The 22,862-nt window shown below is 40.6% G+C and overlaps 1 protein-coding gene across 9 annotated transcripts in view; it reads right to left on the reverse strand.

The window, feature by feature from the left end:
• Positions 1-7,461: 7,461 nt before the first annotated feature.
• Positions 7,462-22,862, reverse strand: part of LOC311087309 (uncharacterized protein) — a 504,672-nt gene continuing 489,271 nt past the window's right edge. For 5 of the 9 annotated variants that reach the window (XM_084120622.1, XM_084120620.1, XM_084120623.1 and 2 more), the window contains 9 exons: positions 17,868-18,038; positions 15,170-15,343; positions 14,789-14,962; positions 14,329-14,502; positions 12,021-12,194; positions 11,562-11,735; positions 9,993-10,166; positions 9,596-9,757; positions 7,462-8,865 (listed from right to left, as the gene is read on the reverse strand). In XM_084120622.1, the coding sequence (XP_083976748.1) occupies positions 8,142-8,865; positions 9,596-9,757; positions 9,993-10,166; positions 11,562-11,735; positions 12,021-12,194; positions 14,329-14,502; positions 14,789-14,962; positions 15,170-15,343; positions 17,868-18,038 (2,101 nt within the window). In that variant the 3' untranslated portion in view covers positions 7,462-8,141. The remainder of the gene's footprint in view (positions 8,866-9,595; positions 9,758-9,992; positions 10,167-11,561; positions 11,736-12,020; positions 12,195-14,328; positions 14,503-14,788; positions 14,963-15,169; positions 15,344-17,867; positions 18,039-22,862) is intronic. The other 4 variants (XM_084120624.1, XM_084120626.1, XM_084120627.1 and 1 more) reach the window with 4 other exon arrangements.

Consider the following 22,862-nt stretch of genomic DNA (forward strand, 5'->3'; position numbering starts at 1 on the left):
GAAGAGGGGAATTTTCGGCGTTGGCCCATGGTATTCCTTTTCCTTCATCATAGCTGATAAAGGCTGATATGGTACGTGTTTAGGTGGATGCCCAGATTTAGCCGAGTCCATAACAGGAGGAGAGCTGATGCCTGGTGAGTAGAAATGCGACCAGTGAGTCAGAGGCTGAGTATCATGAAACTTCCTAGCTGGTGGTCTCTTAGGGGTTAAAGACAGATTACTTCTAGTTGCTGAGTTAGATACAGCACTGTCTCTGATTAGCTGGAGTTCCTTCATCATTCTATCTATCATTGTGACCATCTGTGTCTCCTCACCCTCTGGAGGCATTGACGGTGGTTCAGCAAAGGGCCATGGTGGAGGCGGTAGCCAGTCGTCATACTCCTCTTCTTCCCTTCGGGTCGGAAAGTGATCCTTTATAGGAGGGGGTGGTACTGGCCACGATTCTTGTCGTGCCCCCTGCTGTGTCCTAACTGAGGCTACAGGAGAATGCATTTCCCTTTGAATACTCCAAAGCTGTGCATGGCCGCTCTGCCTGTTCTCTTCAGATCGGCATAATGATGTGTTCTCTCTACGCATCTCATACAGCTCATTTTCGTCCTCTGCAAACGGTGTCGGAGTGTCTGTCCACTCTGCACGTCGGCCAGTTGAACGTGTATCATAGCTGGGAGAGTAGTCTTCATCATGCTCACTAATATCGGAGTCCCACTGAACCTGACGAGGGGACCTTGTGACATGTGTACTTCCAGCGGGCGTCATCATAGCCGCTCCCTCATGGTGAGAGCTCCACCCCTCTAGCCCATGCATATGCTGTAACAAACTTGTACGAGATGAAACCTGTGTCTGTTGTCTCACTGGACCAACCTCATAGTCCTCAAGATACTGTGGCGGTCTCCGCTGCCTCTTAGGTCGAGTCGATGGGACCCAGGATGCTTCACCGTTTTGTTGCATGTTCCCGGAACAGCTTGTATCCGGCTCGAAGGACCAAAATGTAGCTGAGGGGCTAAGGACTGTAAGGTGCTAGCTGTTGCTAATGAGGTGAAGCTGGTCCGGGTGTGCCGGTAAGAACACCAAAATCGGAGAAGGAATCCAGTTTAACAGATTTATTTATACAAGCAGGTGAAGAGGAGGAGCCAGATCCTAATGGGCTTTGCTTTATGTTCTTAGAAGTGTCAGCATATGAATGTGTGGTCTGTAACAAACAAATAAAAGATATGCTCTAACAAACAATGCTTCTTTCTTATCACAATCACACTCATAACAACATAAATGGCATTAAAACTACTGGCTTCCCCAAAACCATCAACACAATGTTGCCGTTGAATACAGCAGAACATGAAACATAATACACAGCTTACATGTATAATAATTATACATAATTACACTGTACTGGATGAAAACTCAAATACTTCTATACTTCACATAGCATCCATTTTGTGTCATAACTCTTTCCACATCTCTATCTCAGCAAACAACAATAAACTCAGCTCGAGTAACAGTGAAATTTGCAATACTCACTTTCTCTATGGACGCACACAACTTTAAACACTCAAAGAAACATAACGAAGATCAAAACTTTAGTCAGGGGATTTCTCGGCTCGTTCTCACTGAAGATGACGGCTGATGCAAGACTGGATCGCGCGCGCGTGCGCTCTCTGAAGCACTCCACCAAATGAGCTGCGTTCCGTCAGAATAAGAGTCCCCGCAACCAGGAAGAGAGCGCTCTTATCCATCCACGTCGCAAATCAGTGTCATTAGTGAGACTTTCACACAGTGTTAAAGCTGTATCGCCCAGTCTCTTTACGACTACAGCTGCTTTTATGTGGATCAAACAGACATAACGTGCAAATAAACATCAGCTTATGTCCGTGGTAATAGTGATTGAAGCCTAAAAGTGATTGAAGCCTCTACTTATTGACTGAAAGGTTATTTCTGTCCTGAAATTAGTTGATTATATTCATGAGGGTTATATTTGACAGATTATAACTCACCTAGTACTTTTTACCTCTTAAAATACCTTTAGATGGCCAATACAACCATTATAATGCAGCATTTCACCTGCCAGAAAGTGATTGAAGCCTCTACTTATTGACTGAAAGGCTATTTCTGCCCTGAAATTAGTTGATTTCCTTCAGAAGAATTATATTTGACAGATTATAACTCACCTAGTACTAAAACATCTTGTTCTACCAGCCGGCAGAACGTTTCAACTGACGAATTGTTCATGGGAGGGATCGTAAATGGATCGTAACTTCTTTCTGCACTACCAGAGTTTCCATCCACCCTCTCTCAAACGTAGCCTGCCTTACAGTCAACTGTTAAGAGTGCGCCGTGTCTGTAATGACAATGAGGTATTTGAGCGACAAGCGGGGGAACTATGTCAAAGATTCCTTGACAGGGGATATTCAGATAACTTGGTGCGTGATTGTCTAGAGCACGCGCGCAGTATCCAACGTGCTGGTTTGATGACCAAACGTATCGATCAGAATAGCTCTAACAACACTACAGTTACACTTGTATCCACTTATGGTCAGATTTCAAATAGCTTGAAGAACATTGTGCATCGCCACTGGCACATTCTAAGAAGTGACCCGGACATAGGTCACACTTTCCAGGATCCGCCGCGCAGCTGTTATAAACGAGCACCCAGCCTGAGAGAGCGGTTAGTGCGATCGCACCCCCCCCCCCCCCCCCCCAGTCGCCTTTTCCCTTTAAAATTACACACGGCAATTTTAAGTGTTTGAACTGTGCAGCATGTAACTTCATGCTCACAGAAAATGTATTTACACATCCAAAAACAGGCAGGATATACAAAGTAAAGGGCAGAATCACATGTTTATCTACTTTTATTGTGTATTTACTGACGTGCCCTTGTTGTGCTTTATGTGGGCAAAACTAAGCGACAACTAAAAACCCGAATTTTTTAGCACAAATGCGCTATCAGAAAGAATGATGACAAATCATCAGTCGCGAGGCATTTTAACTCTGCGGGACATGATGTCAATATGCTCAAATTCATGGGACCGTGAGAACCTCCTCCTGCAGCGAGAGGCTGGGCATATTTTTAACTCAAACACATGTATCCCGAATGGGATGAATGAAGATCTGTCACTAAGCTGTTTCTTATAAACAGAACACTAATATGTGTATTATATGTTGATTCTTTTGTATGTATAACAATTGTTGTCTTTCATTAATGGACTGTTTGACACATTAGTGACATTATTGGACTGGATATCACTTTAACATCATTGGCTGGTGTTAATATGGGTGTGTCAATGGGTGTGGGCATATAAGATTGGCTACATTGTTACCTTGTTGCACACTGAAGAAAGCATGCGCCGAAACGCGTCTGTGCAAATTAAAGTATATTTATGCATAGTGAGGCCTCTCTCCTACTTTATACATTCTAATTATCCAGGCCAGCACTCTTAAAGTTTAATAGTATATGCATTGAGTGAAGCCTGCTCCTATCCTCACTTACTCGTCTCTGTTTGCCACATATCGAAGTCACTTAAACACCTTGATCTAGCGATACCTGCTATTACCCTGCTAGAACTTTATTTACTTTAGCTGGAAAAGGTTAAACTTTCTGGGCCAAGAAGATAATATACAAATTAATGATTGATTATGCTTTCTGTTCATTGGATGAACTGATTAAATAATTGTACTATTATTTCTTCTACAGTAAATTTTAAAAATAACTAAAATATTTATGATTAATTATAATCCGTTAAAATTCATTATAAATATAAATATATATTTTAAACTGTAATTCGTTACATGTACATGAAAGTGTTTCAATGTGTTTCGTCTCATCTTATCATCATATTAAATACTCCCTCCCATATTAAAAATATAACAGTGTGTGTTCAGTGTGTTATAGACTCGCTCTACTATGCTTCTCTCACAGGAGTGTGTGTGTGTTGAGTCTCACAGGTTCAGACTCTATAAAGCATCAGTGTGTGTTCAGTGTGTTATAGACTCGCTCTACTACGCTTCACTCACAGGAGTGTGTGTGTTGAGTCTCACAGGTTCAGTTCAGACTCTATAAAGCATCAGTGTGTGTTCAGTGTGTTATAGACTCGCTCTACTATGCTTCTCTCACAGGAGTGTGTGTGTTGAGTCTCACAGGTTCAGAGACTCTATAAAGCATCTGTGTGTGTTCAGTGTGTTAAAGACTCGCTCTACTATGCTTCTCTCACAGGAGTGTGTGTGTGTTGAGTCTCACAGGTTCAGAGACTCTATAAAGCATCAGTGTGTGTTCAGCGTGTTAAAGACTCGCTCTACTATGCTTCTCTCACAGGAATGTGTGTGTTGAGTCTCACAGGAGTGTGTGTGTGTTGAGTCTCACAGGAGTGTGTGTTGTTGAGTCTCACAGGAGTGTGTGTGTTGAGTCTCACAGGTTCAGTTCAGACTCTATAAAGCATCAGTGTGTGTTCAGCGTGTTAAAGACTCGCTCTACTATGCTTCTCTCACAGGAGTGTGTGTTGTTGAGTCTCACAGGAGTGTGTGTGTGTTGAGTCTCACAGGTTCAGTTCAGACTCTATTGTAAAAGTTTATTCACGATTGATACCGTTCCAAATTATTTTACATCCTAACCAGGACATATAAATAATCCCGCGGTAACTAAAGAGCCTATCCTTTAGTCGTGCTTTTAAGAGTTAGGCGATCAGTCTCTACAAATTCGTATTTTATTATAATGATAATAAGGATTATAACTATAATAAATGTCCCCTAAGTAGTATAAGTCTACCTGTTTAGGTACTCTTCAACCGTGTTCGCTATACAACAAATAAACCTGTCGTAAGCTGCCTCTTTGGCCAGGCTATCAATCAATCAAAGTTCACACTGATTATTCTTATATCAGAAATCATGCTCACCCTCTGTAGTTTTCCCCCCGGTTGGGACCGTCCTGGTCCAGGAAAGAAAGGTGAGACGTACTCAAAAATTCCAAGTTCCAGTCAGATGATTTAGAATAAATGTTTAACAATATTTATTAAAAGAATCAAAATGAAAAGAATACTTGTTACAGAATATAATAGAGTACTTAAACTAACAGAGTAATATTAGCTAGGCTTAAAGCTTCTTGCATCCGAAAACTGCTGGCGTTCCGGATTGGAGATTGCAAGGAAGAGCAAAGTGAATTCTGTCCAGGTCTCTTCTTTTATAGTCCAGATTCAAATGTCTTCGTCATATTTACTGTAAGGCCATATCACATGTACAACTGCTGATCCCAGCAAGTGTCTGACATACTATTCCTGTACCAGCCTGACTGTCCAGTCAGTGGCTTTTCCTCCGAAGATACAATAGTTCCTTTGTATGTGTGGACAAAGACCCTTGTCACTGCTCTCTCATGTGACTTGAGAGTAGCAGCAATGGACAGAAAACTCTTTATTCAAAACAATATTTTTAGACAGTCATATGTTTTAGTAAACCAGAAAGCGCATCTGCAGCATTATTAGTTACAGGCTTCTTATTGTGACCCTTCCTTCGTTGACGTCGAGTTTGAGATGTGGGTGAAGTGAATGAAATGCCACTTTCAGATGGAGCCTCGTGACTCCGCAAAACACTATAAAGCATCAGTGTGTGTTCATGTTAAAGACTCGCTCTACTATGCTTCTCTCACAGGAGTGTGTGTGTGTTGAGTCTCACAGGTTCAGTTCAGACTCTATAAAGCATCAGTGTGTGTTCAGTGTGTTAAAGACTGGCTCTACTATGCTTCTCTCACAGGAGTGTGTGTGTTGTTGAGTCTCACAGGTTCAGTACAGACTCTATAAAGCATCAGTGTGTGTTCAGTGTGTTAAAGACTCGCTCTACTATGCTTCTCTCACAGGAGTGTGTGTTGTTGAGTCTCACAGGAGTGTGTGTTGTTGAGTCTCACAGGAGTGTGTGTGTGTTGAGTCTCACAGGTTCAGTTCAGACTCTATAAAGCATCAGTGTGTGTTCAGTGTGTTAAAGACTCGCTCTACTACGCTTCTCTCACAGGAGTGTGTGTTGTTGAGTCTCACAGGAGTGTGTGTTGTTGAGTCTCACAGGAGTGTGTGTTGAGTCTCACAGGTTCAGTTCAGACTCTATAAAGCATCAGTGTGTGTTCAGTGTGTTAAAGACTCGCTCTACTATGCTTCTCTCACAGGAGTGTGTGTGTTGTTGAGTCTCACAGGTTCAGTTCAGACTCTATAAAGCATCAGTGTGTGTTCAGTGTGTTAAAGACTCGCTCTACTACGCTTCTCTCACAGGAGTGTGTGTTGTTGAGTCTCACAGGAGTGTGTGTTGTTGAGTCTCACAGGAGTGTGTGTGTGTTGAGTCTCACAGGTTCAGTTCAGACTCTATAAAGCATCAGTGTGTGTTCAGTGTGTTATAGACTCGCTCTACTATGTTTCTCTCACAGGAGTGTGTGTTGTTGAGTCTCACAGGAGTGTGTGTTGTTGAGTCTCACAGGAGTGTGTGTGTGTTGAGTCTCACAGGTTCAGTTCAGACTCTATAAAGCATCAGTGTGTGTTCAGTGTGTTAAAGACTCGCTCTACTATGTTTCTCTCACAGGAGTGTGTGTGTTGAGTCTCACAGGTTCAGTTCAGACTCTATAAAGCATCAGTGTGTGTTCAGTGTGTTATAGACTCGCTCTACTATGTTTCTCTCACAGGAGTGTGTGTGTGTTGAGTCTCACAGGTTCAGTTCAGACTCTATAAAGCATCAGTGTGTGTTCAGTGTGTTATAGACTCGCTCTACTATGCTTCTCTCACAGGAGTGTGTGTTGTTGAGTCTCACAGGAGTGTGTGTTGTTGAGTCTCACAGGAGTGTGTGTGTTGTTGAGTCTCACAGGAGTGTGTGTTGTTGAGTCTCACAGGTTCAGTTCAGACTCTATAAAGCATCAGTGTGTGTTCAGTGTGTTATAGACTCGCTCTACTATGCTTCTCTCACAGGAGTGTGTGTGCCTTCTCCAAAGGCGAGATCTTGGATCAGCCGCTCGTCTCCTCTGTGCAGACATTACACACATTACACACATTACACACGCTGAGGAGAACTGCTCTAGGCTGTCGAGTTACTGATGTGATGAAGTGTTAGTGCACCTGTCACTCATAACTTATAGTTACATACAAGATCAGGGAAAGATTCCAGTTCTTTAACAATGAACAATCATAATGACAATAAACAAAACAAAATAAGAAAACATAAATATCATGGGTTTGCATCATAGTATGCGATTATTGTTAGGTAAACATGCAATTTATTCTGTTATGATTAATGCCTCATATAGGCTTATAATAGGGTATTAAGTATAATTGTGACTGTGTAAGAAAAGTGTTGTATAAGAAGGACACGTTATAAGGTTTTTATAAGAAACCTGATTATATGGAAACACTGTATAAGGTTTTTATAATAAACCTTATTATGAAGAAAAGCACTGTAAAGAGTTTTTATAAGGAACTCTTGAATGTGGTTTATAGAAAAGACACTGACACGTTTCTATAAAATTGTTTTATTGATAAATTTGATTGGTTAAAGAAAAAGACACTGTAAACCATTTGTGGAAAAGTCATTTGAGATTTATATAGGAAAAAAAAAATACCACACTGTATTGTGATTTCTGGATTTTTTTTTTTAGATGATGTCTCTCACAGTGGACATGCACCTACGATGACAATTTCAGACCCCTCCATGATTTCCAAGTGGGAGAACTTGCAAAATAGCAGGGTGTTCAAATACTTATTTTCCTCACTGTATATAACAGATCAGAGTCACAAATGTATTCCAAAACATAGATTTGACCAAAAAAATCTATAAATAATATTTTTTTTATATAAGACATGTACAACTTCACATAAAATATCAATGAAATATACAAATCAGAATCAACAATATATTCACAATTCCAAAACTTGGATTTCACACAAAACTAAATAGATATTTATAATAATGAATTATTATAATAATTATTATACATCCTAAACCAACATTGATCATTCAATATCACATGTTTCTAATACGCATGCTAACACACACGCTGCTTTATTTAATTGTGAAGTCTGAGTCTCTTCCACCTTTATGAATCACATTTACACATTTATTTCTCCTCATAGACAGTAGTGAGACTCTTCTGTGGATCAGCTGATGGTTTCTGCTCCTCTCATGATCATTTCACACTACGATATAACACATTTAGCAGAGTCTGGTGATCGATCTTCATCAGGGATGTTTGGTGATCGACCTTTATCAGGGATGTTTGGTGATCGATCTTCATCAGGGATGTTTGGTGATCGATCTTCATCAGGGATGTTTGGTGATCGATCTTCATCAGGGATGTTTGGTGATCGACCTTTATCAGGGATGTTTGGTGATCGATCTTCATCAGGGATGTTTGGTGATCGACCTTTATCAGGGATGTTTGGTGATCGATCTTCATCAGGGATGTTTGGTGATCGATCTTCATCAGGGATGTTTGGTGATCGACCTTCATCAGGGATGTTTGGTGATCGACCTTTATCAGGGATGTTTGGTGATCGATCTTCATCAGGGATGTTTGGTGATCGACCTTTATCAGGGATGTTTGGTGATCGATCTTCATCAGGGATGTTTGGTGATCGATCTTCATCAGGGATGTTTGGTGATCGATCTTCATCAGGGATGTTTGGTGATCGACCTTTATCAGGGATGTTTGGTGATCGATCTTCATCAGGGATGTTTGGTGATCGACCTTTATCAGGGATGTTTGGTGATCGATCTTCATCAGGGATGTTTGGTGATCGATCTTCATCAGGGATGTTTGGTGATCGATCTTCATCAGGGATGTTTGGCGATCGATCTTCATCAGGGATGTTTGGCGATCGATCTTCATCAGGGATGTTTGGCGATCGATCTTCATCTACTCTGTAAAGTGGAACAGAAGAGAAAACAATCAGTGTTCAGTGGAACAAAGTGCAAATTATTATATTTCAATTACTGTTTTTTTTTGTAAAAATAAGTTAAATTGAATTCCTGTAATCAGATTAATTACTGACTCTACATGATCTTGCATAGATATTTGTGTTTTAAATATAATGGATGTAAAGCATGAATCATGTTCATATGTGTGTGTGTGTGTGTGTGTGTGTGTGTCTGTGTGTGTGTGTGTGTGTGTCGGTGCGACTCCTATTGAGTCTCTGTTACTACAAACATGTTTGTAGGCTCTTAGTAAATAACTGAGAGTAAAGTAAGTGTAAAGTAGTGTGACGTGTGTCTTGTCACAGTAAAAACACACTAGAGACAGAGACATTCCTCATGTGAGCTGGACGCTGAGAGCTGAAGCTGGAACTGCACTGATTTTAGCAGGAGTGCAGCGTTTTCCTACAATCTGACCAAGTCTGTTTTCACACTGAAATGATTCACTTCTACTGACACAGTTCATAAAGCAGGTGTTGATGTATAAAGCTGTGACAGTGAGCTTTTCTTCTCTTTCCTCCTTTGTGTTAAACATTTCAATAACTTCACATTTTGTTCTCACACAAACCCTTTGTTGCAATAAAGCTTAATGATAATTTCCTTTCACGAATGTTTGAAAGGTTTGTTCACATATCAGAGGTAAATGAAGATATATTATATCTCAGTGATGTTTCCTCACCTCAGGACACAGTTTGAGTCTCGTAGCTCGTCTCTGAGTCGCTGCTGTGAGTCTCCGATCTTATTGAAACTCAGATCAAGCTCTTTTAGAAACTGCAGTGCTTCTGAGTTAGTCAAAGACTGAGTTAAAGAAGAAACATCTGTAATGCCACAGTCCTGTAGACTAGAAAGACACAAACAGAGGAAGAGAGATTATCTCACAAACAAATCATGAATATGAAGAATTTTACACAAATATAATGTGAACTCAGACTCACTGTGAGATATTGAGTATAAAGTGTTTAAGTTTAAAAACCCAGAAAGTGCACTGCTATAAACACTGACACATAAGCCCTGCTGTCTTCAAATAAATAAACTTCAGGCACACTGTAATTGCTGTACAGTATAATGATACTAACTGTAGTTTCTCCAGCTTGAATTGTGGGTTCATCAGTAGATCACTGAGGTTTTTCACTCCAGAGTCTCCTAGTTTATTCCTGCTCAGGTTCAGCTCTCTCAGGTGTGACGGGTTTGATCTCAGAGCTGAAGTCAGGATGAGACTCTGTTTCTCTGTAATTCTGCATCTATTCAGACTGAAGACAGAAAGAGAAAATGACTCAGATCTATGATGATCAACTAACGTGTTCATCTTCATCCAGCAGACTTTTGCTGACAAATAAACAGGGATATCAAGGTAAAGGTAACATGGAGAAAGACTACACATTGTTCATTTAAATATACTACCAACACTGTAACATTATATATTTATGTTTACACATTCATTTCATATCATTTTTAAAGGGTCATGAAACCCAAGAAACACATTTTTTGATGACGTGACGCGTGACCTTTCCAACGTGATGATGTAATACGTGGCACATCTCAGAGATGGTACAAGACGGGCATTTGTGGCTAAAAAGTATATATATATATATATAAACCAAAATGCAGCGAATATCCTTCTTGGAGTGTCTACTTCTGAAAGTCAACATTAGATTATGTGAACTAAGTTAAATGCATTATAAAGGCCTAGGTCACTCTGGAATAAATCACAACGTGTTTCCTGATAAAAACGTGACTTTAGTTTACAGTCCGAAAAACACAGTAGGTTATAGTAAATTATTTCACGGACCCCCTGGCACTCGAGGACTGAAAGCCTCATAAGAAAGCCCTGTCGAGGCTCTTCCCCGGTGCGGGTCGTGTCGAGCCATTAGTCTGGGTGTTTGATGAGAAGAAGATGAAATGTAGTAGTTGCAATAAACGCGTTCAGAAACCGCACAACTGCAGCAGCGGAGGACTTTTATTCTGCTGAGCGGAGCTGAGGAAGAACTGATGACGGGACAGTTTGATCTTCGGCTGACAAATCAGAGGAAAGGAGCGTTTCATTCCCGCCTACGTGTAGAAATCGAATATTCAAGCTGTTTATAAATGTTTCTACCCGAGAACGAAAAGTGAAAAATCAAGCTGAATACTTGTTTTTAGTTTTTTTGAAAAAATAAAAAGACGAAAAAGGAAGTGTTTTCTCGTTTCTCTACTTTCAATATTAAATCAATAACGAATGAACACACGACACGGTCCGTGTATCATCTGATCATTTCATTTCCTGTTTGGAATGGAATAACGAGAAATGAAAAGACGGATCGTTTATTCGGTGTTTCGTTTAGTTTAATAAACGGAAAATGAGATTTCAGCTCGATTTCTAAGTTTTCGTTTGTGGTTTACAAATCGGTTTATGGCTTTGATATTTCGTTTGCACATGTGGGCGGCGCTGAAACGCCCCTTTCATCTGATTGGTCAAACCGCTTCGTCTTCAGTACAGCCAGAATAAGAGTCCGTACGGCACACTCACATCCCACTTTAACCCCCTGTGAGCAATAGGGGAAACCCAGAAAGTGCACTGCTATAAACACTGACACATAAGCCCTGCTGTCTTCAAATAAATAAACTTCAGTCACACTGTAATTGCTGTACAGTATAATGATACTAACTGTAGTTTCTCCAGCTTGAGTTGTGGGTTCATCAGTAGATCACTGAGGTTTTTCACTCCAGAGTCTCCTAGTGTATTCCAGATCAGGTCCAGCTCTCTCAGGTGTGACGGGTTTGATCTCAGAGCTGAAGTCACATCAGAACAACCTTCATCTGTCATATCACAGTAGCTTAAACTACATTAGCAGAGAGAGAGAAGAAAATAAGACAGAAGAAAAGAAAACTCTTTATTCTGTAAAGTCACATCATCTTCATAAGCAAATAAAGCAGAGGACGAGAGATCTTCATCTTTATTCCACCAGATCACAAAATACTAAGTTTGCACAAATACAATGTTAAAGTGTTTTAGTTTAAAAACCCAGAAAGTGCACTGCTATAAACACTGACACATAAGCCCTGCTGTCTTCAAATATATAAACTTCAGTCACACTGTAATTGCTGTACAGTATAATGATACTAACTGTAGTTTCTCCAGCTTGAGTTGTGGGTTCATCAGTAGATCACTGAGGTTTTTCACTCCAGAGTCTCCTAGTTTATTCCCGCTCAGGTTCAGCTCTCTCAGGTGTGACGGGTTTGATCTCAGAGCTGAAGTCAGGATGAGACTCTGTTCCTCTGTAATACTGCATCCACACAGACTGAAGACAGAAAGAGAAAATGACTCAGATCTATGATGATCAACTAACGTGTTCATCTTCATCCAGCAGACTTTTGCTGACAAATAAACAGGGATATCAAGGTAAAGGTAACATGGAGAAAGACTACACATTGTTCATTTAAATATACTACCAACATTGTAACAAAACAAAGGTTGAAATCATTGATGTATTCATGTTTACACATTCATTTCATATCATTTTTAAAGGGTCATGAAACCCAAGAAACACATTTTTTGATGACGTGACGCGTGACCTTTCCAACGTGATGATGTAATACGTGGCACATCTCAGAGATGGTAGAAGACGGGCATTTGTGGCTAAAAAGTATATATATATATAAACCAAAATACAGCGAATAGTCTTCTTGGCGCGTCTACTTCTGAAAGTCAACATTTAGATTATGTGAACTAAGTTAAATGCATTATAAAGGCCTAGGTCACTCTGGAATAAATCACAACGTGTTTCCTGATAAAAACGTGACTTTAGTTTACAGTCCGGAAAACACAGTAGGTTATAGTAAATTATTTCACGGACCCCCTGGCACTGGAGGACTGAAAGCCTCATAAGAAAGCCCTGTCGAGGCTCTTCCCCGGTGCGGGTCGTGTCGAGCCATTAGTCTGGGTGTTTGATGAGGAAAAGATGAAATGTAGTAGTTGCAATAAACGCGTTCAGAATCCGCACAACTGCAGCAGCAGAGGACTTTTATTCTGCTGAGCGGAGCTGAGGAAGAACTGATGACGGGACAGTCTGATCTTCGGCTGACAAATCAGAGGAAAGGAGCGTTTCATTCCCGCCTACGTGTAAAAATCGAATATTCAAGCTGTTTATAAATGTTTCTACCTGAGAACGAAAAGTGAAAAATCAAGCTGAATACTTGTTTTTAGTTTGTTTGAAAAAATAAAAAGACGAAAAAGGAAGTGTTTTCTCGTTTCTCTACTTTCAATATTAAATCAATAACGAATGAACACACGACACGGTCCGTGTATCATCTGATCATTTCATTTCCTGTTTGGAATGGAATAACGAGAAATGAAAAGACGGATCGTTTATTCGGTGTTTCGTTTAGTTTAATAAACGGAAAATGAGATTTCAGCTCGATTTCTAAGTTTTCGTTTGTGGTTTACAAATCGGTTTATGGCTTTGATATTTCGTTTGCACATGTGGGCGGCGCTGAAACGGCCCTTTGATCTGATTGGTCAAACCGCTTCGTCTTCAGTACAGCCAGAATAAGAGTCCGTACGGCACACTCACATCCCACTTTAACCCCCTGTGAGCAATAGGGGAAACCCAGAAAGTGCACTGCTATAAACAATAGCTGCGTTTACATGGACACAATCGGAATGAAATCAATCCGATTGATGAATCCGAACAAGGTGTTTACATGAATGATAAATAAAGTAATCGGGTTGATGTGCGCGTTTATATGTCACAAGTTTCAAATCGGATCTGATGTTTTGACATGCGCACACTGCACGAATATACAGAGTTTCCCGCTTTTCGCGCATAAATATTCTCCTCTATTGGATCTTTATTTGTTTTAAACAGCAGACGTAATATTAATTCGTCTCTGGTCATAATTTAGAGCATTTTAACCGTTTTGCCGTGCTGCTTATTGATCATGCAGTAAAAATGCCTCTCCCCGCGGCCAAAACCAGTCGTCTGTGGATGAGAATCCAAAACAAGGACGTTGTCCTGCTTCACTTCACAGACGCGCGAGTGAAATGAGGATTTTAGAATGACGGGAAACTTATTAATATGACACTTTATTCAACAGGAAGAACAGCTCGTTCCGCGCGTCATTACACTAGTTAACGTCATCGCACATGCGCAGTCCTTTCAGTTTCGGTTTTCAATCCGATCAAGTGTTTACATGTTCTCTCGATCGGATTACAAAAGGGATAAACCACCCCTTTCAATCCGATCGAAATTTCATTCGGATCGAGCTCAATCGGATCGATTAAGGTGTTTACACGAAGGTTTTTTAGTCCGATTGAGTCGTCAATCCGATTATAAGTGTCCATGTAAACGCAGCTAATGACACATAAGCCCTGCTGTCTTCAAATAAATAAACTTCAGTCACACTGTAATTGCTGTACAGTATAATGATACTAACTGTAGTTTCTCCAGCTTGGATTGTGGGTTCATCATTAGATCACTGAGGTTTTTCACTCCAGAGTCTCCTAGTGTATTCCCGCTCAGGTTCAGCTCTCTCAGGTGTGACGGGTTTGATCTCAGAGCTGAAGTCACATCAGAACAACCTTCATCTGTCATATCACAGTAGCTTAACCTACATTAGCAGAGAGAGAGAAGAAAATAAGACAGAAGAAAAGAAAACTCTTTATTCTGTAAAGTCACATCATCTTCATAAGCAAATAAAGCAGAGGAAGAGAGATCTTCATCTTTATTTCACCAGATCACAAAATACTAAGTTTGCACAAATACAATGTTAAAGTGTTTTAGTTTTAAAAACCCAGAAAGTGCACTGCTATAAACAATGACACATAAGCCCTGCTGTCTTCAAATAAATAAACTTCAGTCACACTGTAATTGCTGTACAGTATAATGATACTAACTGTAGTTTCTCCAGCTTGAATTGTGGGTTCATCAGTAGATCACTGAGGTTTTTCACTCCAGAGTCTCCTAGTTTATTCCCGCTCAGGTTCAGCTCTCTCAGGTGTGACGGGTTTGATCTCAGAGCTGAAGTCACATCAGAACAACCTTCATCTGTCATATCACAGTAGATTAACCTACATTAGCAGAGAGAGAGAAGAAAATAAGACAGAAGAAAAGAAAACTCTTTATTCTGTAAAGTCACATCATCTTCATAAGCAAATAAAGCAGAGGAAGAGAGATCTTCATCTTTATTTCACCAGATCACAAAATACTAAGTTTGCACAAATACAATGTTAAAGTGTTTTAACACTGTAATTGCTGTACAGTATAATGATACTAACTGTAGTTTCTCCAGCTTGAATTGTGGGTTCATCAGTAGATCACTGAGGTTTTTCACTCCAGAGTCTCCTAGTGTATTCCTGCTCAGGTTCAGCTCTCTCAGGTGTGACGGGTTTGATTTCAGAGCTGAAGTCAGGATGAGACTCTGTTTCTCTGTAATACTGCATCTATTCAGACTGAAGACAGAAAGAGAAAATGACTCAGATCTATGATGATCAACTAACGTGTTCATCTTCATCCAGCAGACTTTTGCTGACAAATAAACAGGGATATCAAGGTAAAGGTAACATGGAGAAAGACTACACATTGTTCATTTAAATATACTACCAACACTGTAACAAAACAAAGGTTGAAATTGTTGATGTATTCATGTTTACACATTCATTTCATATCATTTTTAAAGGGTCATGAAACCCCAAAACACATTTTTTGATGACGTGACGCGTGACCTTTCCAACGTGATGATGTAATACGTGGCACATCTCAGAGATGGTACAAGACGGGCATTTGTGGTTAAAAACACAACTTCTCCAATCTCGTCTCTTCCCCCCATGCTGAGTTCCTGACTCCTCACACTATCTTCTCCCCTCCAGGTCTCATTCAGTCATGCAAAACACACACACACACACCTACTGTCTCCAGTTGTTTTATGAGAGGTCAAAATAAATACTTCTGGTGCGAATGGTAAAGAAGTTTCATTCCCGCAGCAGGAGAACAGTCAGAACAAAGAAAACAATGCCTGTTCTTCTGATGTGGGAGATGCCCCAATAAAGATCGCTGATAACATTTGTCTTTATCTCCCAAACTCAGGCGGGACCACTTGGGGCACGGGAAAGGGTCCAGCAAAAGCTGAATAAATATTTGGGTGCTAGATGTTTATTGTTCTTTTGTTCCACTTGGGTATTTAAAGGGAATTGGCAAACCACTCAAGGAAGCATCTGTGAACAGAACTTCCCACACTGTTGCTGTGTGTCTCTATTGCCAGGTATGCTGACTCTTTTAAACTATTTTTGATATTGCATTTTGAATGATGTCTTTATTATATGCTGATCAGTTGTGTACTATGTATTCTTTTTAATTCTTTTTATTGGATGTTTAATTCTGCCTGGCAAAAATACATGTTAACCTTGAATTATTCTGCATTCTTCTGAAATCATTATTTCCAGTAGATTAAAAGTGTAGTCTGGTGTTTCCGCAAATCTTTGTCCAGGATAGATCAAACTGAAGGCACCTTGAATGGACCATGGGGCACATCTTAGGAAGACCTTCTGATTTCTGACTATTCCCTGACTTAGCATGTTGTACACTGCAAATATTATAATAAATTACACCTATGAGTCTGCAGTGAGCATAGGGTAAAACACTTTCAATGCACCCTCTGACTATTTCAGGACTGGCTAGTTTGTGAGCGTGAGCGCACATTCGCGACGTCTCAAAGTGACACTAGGTCTGTAATGAACGAATATTTGAAATTATGAGATGCCCAGAATAATCCTTGGTCTAAATTAAATCACAACTAATCCGAGGATCAGCTGTTAAGATAGAAAATTTGAAAAAACAAAGAGTCACTTAAATTTGGAGTCAGATTAAATTATTCATGGAGTCAGAATTAAAATTGGAAATCAACTGTTTAATAAATTAAAGTGATTTTTTTCAGAAGCGCACGAAAAGACATACACGCTGAATTCCCTTCGAACCAAGACACCGGACACCGTCTTTGGGCCGGTGATTGGAGCTTACATTAACATTAACTACATTAGTTAACATGAACCAATGATGGACAATACTATACAGCATTTAATAACCTTAAGTTTAAACATTTACTAATACATTTTTAAATACAAAAGTTTTCTGTTAACATTAGTAAATCCCCTGTGAACTAACATGAACAAAGAATAACTGTATAAACTAACATGATCAGATTTAAAAATAAAAGTATTTCCTTAAGCAGAAGACAATCAAACAAGTTTTGTAAAAGGCAGTTCATCTGCTTTAGTGCTGCTTCAGTGTATTTAATGGATGGCTCAGCTAAACAGGCCAATAAGAGACTATTAACTACTATTATTGCTTTTAATTATACTAATGTCTAATTAAAACATTATACAAATGTATAAAACTGATCAGAGATCAGGTAAAACCCACAAACCCTTGTTCAATCTCAGTGAATCTGCGTGATTCGTGTGTTCACAGAGATCATCGCCCCCCAGTGGTGAACCATTGACATTTCCAAACGTTTGGAAACAGTTATGACGTAACGAAGCCTCGTTTACTGAAATCACGTGACTTTGGCAGTTTGATACACACTCCGAACCACTGATTCAAAACGAAAGATTCGTAAAGGTTTCATAGCTTCATGAAGCGTGTTTCGAAAGCGCCCATCACTAGCGTTCAGTCAACTTACCTTCAGTGGATCTTATTACAGCCAGATACTGATCACAGACTTTTAAAATGCACTTGTTCAATTTTTACAAGTTAAAGTATATGCTGCACCAAAATTAGATATTTGTGAAATACAAAGATTAAATTGAAAGCAGTTATGAACAGTTCTGATTATGATGTCAGAAAATAACATTGTTCTGCCTCTACAGAAACTGCAATAATTACTGACCCATGATCAAACTGTCCGTCTGGAAATATTATCATTAGCTAACATTACAACTAAAAGTAAAGTAATATTATAAATAAATGAGCAATACTCACGTCAGTGTGTTGAGTTGACAGTGTTTATCCTGCAGTAGAGCAGCGATCTGATTCACTCGTGTGTCTCCTAGTTCATGTCCTCTCAGATTCAGCTCTCTCTGGAGTAACGGGTTTATACCCACAACTCTATTCACATACTGACAGGCTTCCTCAGCAGCAGGACTCACAAACCTGCAGAAGAGGCAATTCAGGTATCAACTAAATGTCCATTGCATTACAAAAATGATTGATACGATAAAACAAAACATATTTATTGTTTTAAAGACAACTTAAGTTAGTTATTTAGATGTCAAAATTTTCTTTAAACATTTAAATACACAAATAAATATAAATTTAAAAGAAACTAGAGCAACACTCAGTCCTAAAGCAAACTCATAAGAACAGAAACGTCTCACAGAGCAGAAGGGCAAAAGCTCACTAGATCATGATTTTCAGTATGAATACAGAGTGTGAAATTAAGATCTTTCTGTCTTTAAAGCAGGAGGAGTGAGAAACATCAGCACAGAGAAAACTGGCTTGTGAAACTGCATGTTTGTGGACATCTGGAGACTCATAGACCTGCTGTAGAGAGATGCAGTGAATCTGGGCTTGATGGAAAACTATTATTGTTAATTATCAAGGTATACTCCTGAATGTCAGCACATATACTGACCCATAATGTCTATTTGACCTGTAGCTCGTATCACAACTAAACTGTGTTGACGGTTATCATCATCATGACAGAACCTGCAGCATCTGATCTGATCTTGATCATTTTGATGCAACAAATTGTCCAGCTTATTATATAACTAAAATAATATACTAGTTATGAATATTTAGCCTGCATATAGCTAATGTAGTTAATTATTTGATCCTGTATGGGCTGAAATATGTGCCACCAGAAACTGAATTTGAATCATTTATATTTGAATTTGAATTGCTAAACTTGAATAATTGCATTGAAAAACTGAATTTGAATCACATAATTTGAAATTGTATTGTTTAATTTGAATAATTGCATTGAAAAACTGAATCTGAATTGTATAATTTGAAATTGAATTTATTTGTTTGGAACTGAAGTCCAATACAATTTGATCCTCACTGAAAATTCAACTCTATCTATATCCTCACATTCAGTTCTCACAATTCAGATTCAGATCACTAAATTAAATTTCAAGTTACTGTGACAGACATCCGGGTAGTTGGAGGATGAAGGAAGAGCAATCGATCGCAGATCGATAGATAGAGTTCAGTGACGAAGATACACAGTACTCCTCTTCGGCCAATCAGCACCTACGTTTTGGAGCACAGTACCAGCAATGAAACGGCGAAGAAGTGCTTGCCTCGCCTTGACCCATATAAATATATACACTCACCTAAAGGATTATTAGGAACACCATACTAATACTGTGTTTGACCCCCTTTCGCCTTCAGAACTGCCTTAATTCTACGTGGCATTGATTCAACAAGGTGCTGAAAGCATTCTTTAGAAATGTTGGCCCATATTGATAGGATAGCATCTTGCAGTTGATGAAGATTTGTGGGATGCACATCCAGGGCACGAAGCTCCCGTTCCACCACATCCCAAAGATGCTCTATTGGGTTGAGATCAGGTGACTGTTGGGGCCATTTTAGTACAGTGAACTCATTGTCATGTTCAAGAAACCAATTTGAAATGATTCGAGCTTTGTGACATGGTGCATTATCCTGCTGGAAGTAGCCATCAGAGGATGGGTACATGGTGGTCATAAAGGGATGGACATGGTCAGAAACAATGCTCAGGTAGGCCGTGGCATTTAAACGATGCCCAATTGGCACTAAGGCCATCCTTAAAAATATTCTTGTTTGCCGTAACCCGACCGACCCTGTCAATTTAGTACCGACCCAATTATTTATTTATTTTCCCTTTTAGTCCGACCGACTTGCCGGTTGTAAAATGCGTTAAGACCGACCGATTTTTTTTTAACTCTTCAAACAACTAATACAAATGCAATAAAATAATATTAGTTATTAAGTATTGTGAATATAAATTGCCTAGACCTACATACAAACATAAGCTACGTTCTTTCTTTTAAATAAAAACCCGTGGCGCGTCATCTATGATTATGTTTGCACCATTGGTTTACGCATGTCACACTACGGCCTGCAGGCTAAGTTCGCTTCGTTTCATTCACTGTCAATGGTTCGCGCTTGGTAATGATGGCTGCGGCTTTACTCTAAAGATTATTTCATTTTTATATGTTGTTAATTATGGTTTATTAAAAAATAAACATGTGAGAGCGTGTTATAGGCTATATGTCACGTTTTAGTCAGATATGACGACACTACTGAAACACGCATCGCCACAGATGAGAAGCTGAGCATCAACGTGCTATCGCAAATCAAAGTGAAAGTAAGTCGCAGATGCTTAACACACAATCATCTTCATTAAATGTAAAGAAACGAAATGATCTTACCAGGGCTGTTTTCGCTTTCTCTTATTGCGGGCTTTGATTCAGAAATTTTAGCTGATGATCAATAAAATAATGTATCTCATAACTGTTGCTTTCGGTGACGTGCACTCCATTAAATCTGCATATAGCGGGAATTGAAGAAAAAAAAAAACACACACATTTAGCCTATGTAACCAGGTGTAAATGGAATCGTTTTGATAAATCAGATTGCAATCCGATCTGAGAAAACGCATGAAGTGGCCTGGTGTAAACAGCCCCTAGACATCGGTGAAAAATTTTTTTTATAAAAAAAATATACTTTTTTATATATTTTTTTTTTATATATATAAAAATATAGACCTACCTACCGACCCTTTTTTTCTTTTTTTTTTTGCTGTTACTGCAAACCAAAATATTTTTAAGGATGGCCTAAGGGGCCTAAAGTGTGCCAAGAAAACATCCCCCACACCATTACACCACCACCACCAGCCTGCACAGTGGTAACAAGGCATGATGGATCCATGTTCTCATTCTGTTTACGCCAAATTCTGACTCTACCATCTGAATGTCTCAACAGTAATCGAGACTCATCAGACCAGGCAACATTTTTCCAGTCTTCAACTGTCCAATTTTGGTGAGCTTGTGCAAATTGTAGCCTCTTTTTCCTATTTGTAGTGGAGATGAGTGGTACCAGTGGGGTCTTCTGCTGTTGTAGCCCATCCGCCTCAAGGTTGTGCGTGTTGTGGCTTCACAAATGCTTTGCTGCATACCTCGGTTGTAACGAGTGGTTATTTCAGTCAAAGTTGCTCTTCTATCAGCTTGAATCAGTCAGCCCATTCTCCTCTGACCTCTAGCATCAACAAGGCATTTTCGCCCACAGGACTGCCGCATACTGGATGTTTTTCCCTTTTCACACCATTCTTTGTAAACCCTAGAAATGGTTGTGTGTGAAAATCCCAGCAATTGAGCAGATTGTGAAATACTCAGACCGGCCCGTCTGGCACCAACAACCATGCCACGCTCAAAATTGCTTAAATCACCTTTCTTTCCCATTCTGACATTCAGTTTGGAGTTCGTCTCGGGTTACGACTGTAACCCTTGTTCCCCGAGAAGGGAACGAGACACTGCGTCGTCGTCGTGACGACACTATGGGAAGCGTAACGCATAAAGCGTAAAGCGTAAAGCGTAACTAAGCGTAACGCATCTGAAGCATGAATGAAATCTGTCCAATCCTGATTGGTGCTGCGTCATGACGTAGTGGATGACGGCATAGCCGGAAGATACAAAGGGATGCCGGTTCAAACACACGTTAGCTACTTTGCGATGAAGCAAGCGCTCTGAACGTGATAGGTGTGGCGGCGAGACGCAGTGTCTCGTTCCCTTCTCGGGGAACAAGGGTTACAGTCGTAACCCGAGACGTTCCCCTTCGAGGGAACTCGCACTGCGTCGTCGTCGTGACGACACTATGGGAACGCAATGCCCACTATGCCACACCGTAAGCACGCCACCCTAGTGTGAAGCTGGAAGACCAGGCACACTTAGGACGCGAGCACTCTGGCGCCAGGCGTCACAGGGAGTTGCAGACTATAAAATCTTATGAAGGTGTGCGGAGTGGCCCACCCAGCCGCTTCGCAAATATCTTGAAGCGAGGCTCCAGAAAGGAGGGCTACCGAGGAGGCCATGCTCCTGGTAGAATGAGCCCTCACAGCTATAGGTGAAGGCAGATTGCGCACCTGATAAGCCGTGGCTATAGCCTGAACAATCCAATTACTGATTGTCTGCTTGGATGCAGGCAGCCCTTTCTTGGGTGAACCAAAGCACACCAACAACTGGTCTGACTTCCTCCACTGAGAGGACCTCTCAAGGTACACTCTCAGGGCTCTGACTGGGCAGAGCAGGTGAAGTCTCCCCTCTTCCGCCGTCACGTGAGGTGGAGGATGGAATGCCTGAAGAACCACTGACCGTGCCACATTAGATGGCACCTTGGGCACATAGCCCGGTCTAGGATGTAAGATGGCCTTAACTCCGCCAGGGGCAAACTCCAGGCAAGTTGGCATTATAGCCAAGGCCTGGAGATCCCCCACCCTCCTCAGAGAAGTGATAGCAAGGAGAAAGGCCACCTTAAGGGTCAGGTTCTTTGCCTCAGCCGACTCCAGTGGCTCGAAGGGGGCCTCAGCCAACCCTTCAAGTACCACCGCCAGGTCCCAGGTTGGAACTCTGGAACGGGCCGCAGGCCTCATCCTCCGAGCCCCACGGAGGAAACGTACAACCAGATGGTGCTTCCCCAAAGGCCCATCACCTACAGGCGAGTGGAAAGCCGCAATGGCAGCCACATACACCTTAAGTGTGGACGGGGTTAGACCGGCGGAGAAACGATCTTGGAGGAACTCCAGCACTGAAGCCACTGGGCAGTTAACTGGGTCCACCTCACGCTCTCTACACCAAGTGGAAAACACATTCCACTTCAGGCTGTACAGTCTCCTGGTAGAGGGAGCCCTGGAGCTGAGTAAGGTCTCGACAACATCTGCTGACAGGCCAGCCTCTAGGTACCGAGCCCCCTCAGGGGCCAGACCCAAAGGTTCCA

This window comes from Abramis brama, assembly GCF_963993115.1.
Source record: "Abramis brama genome assembly, chromosome: 7".
Lineage (NCBI taxonomy): Eukaryota > Metazoa > Chordata > Actinopteri > Cypriniformes > Leuciscidae > Abramis > Abramis brama.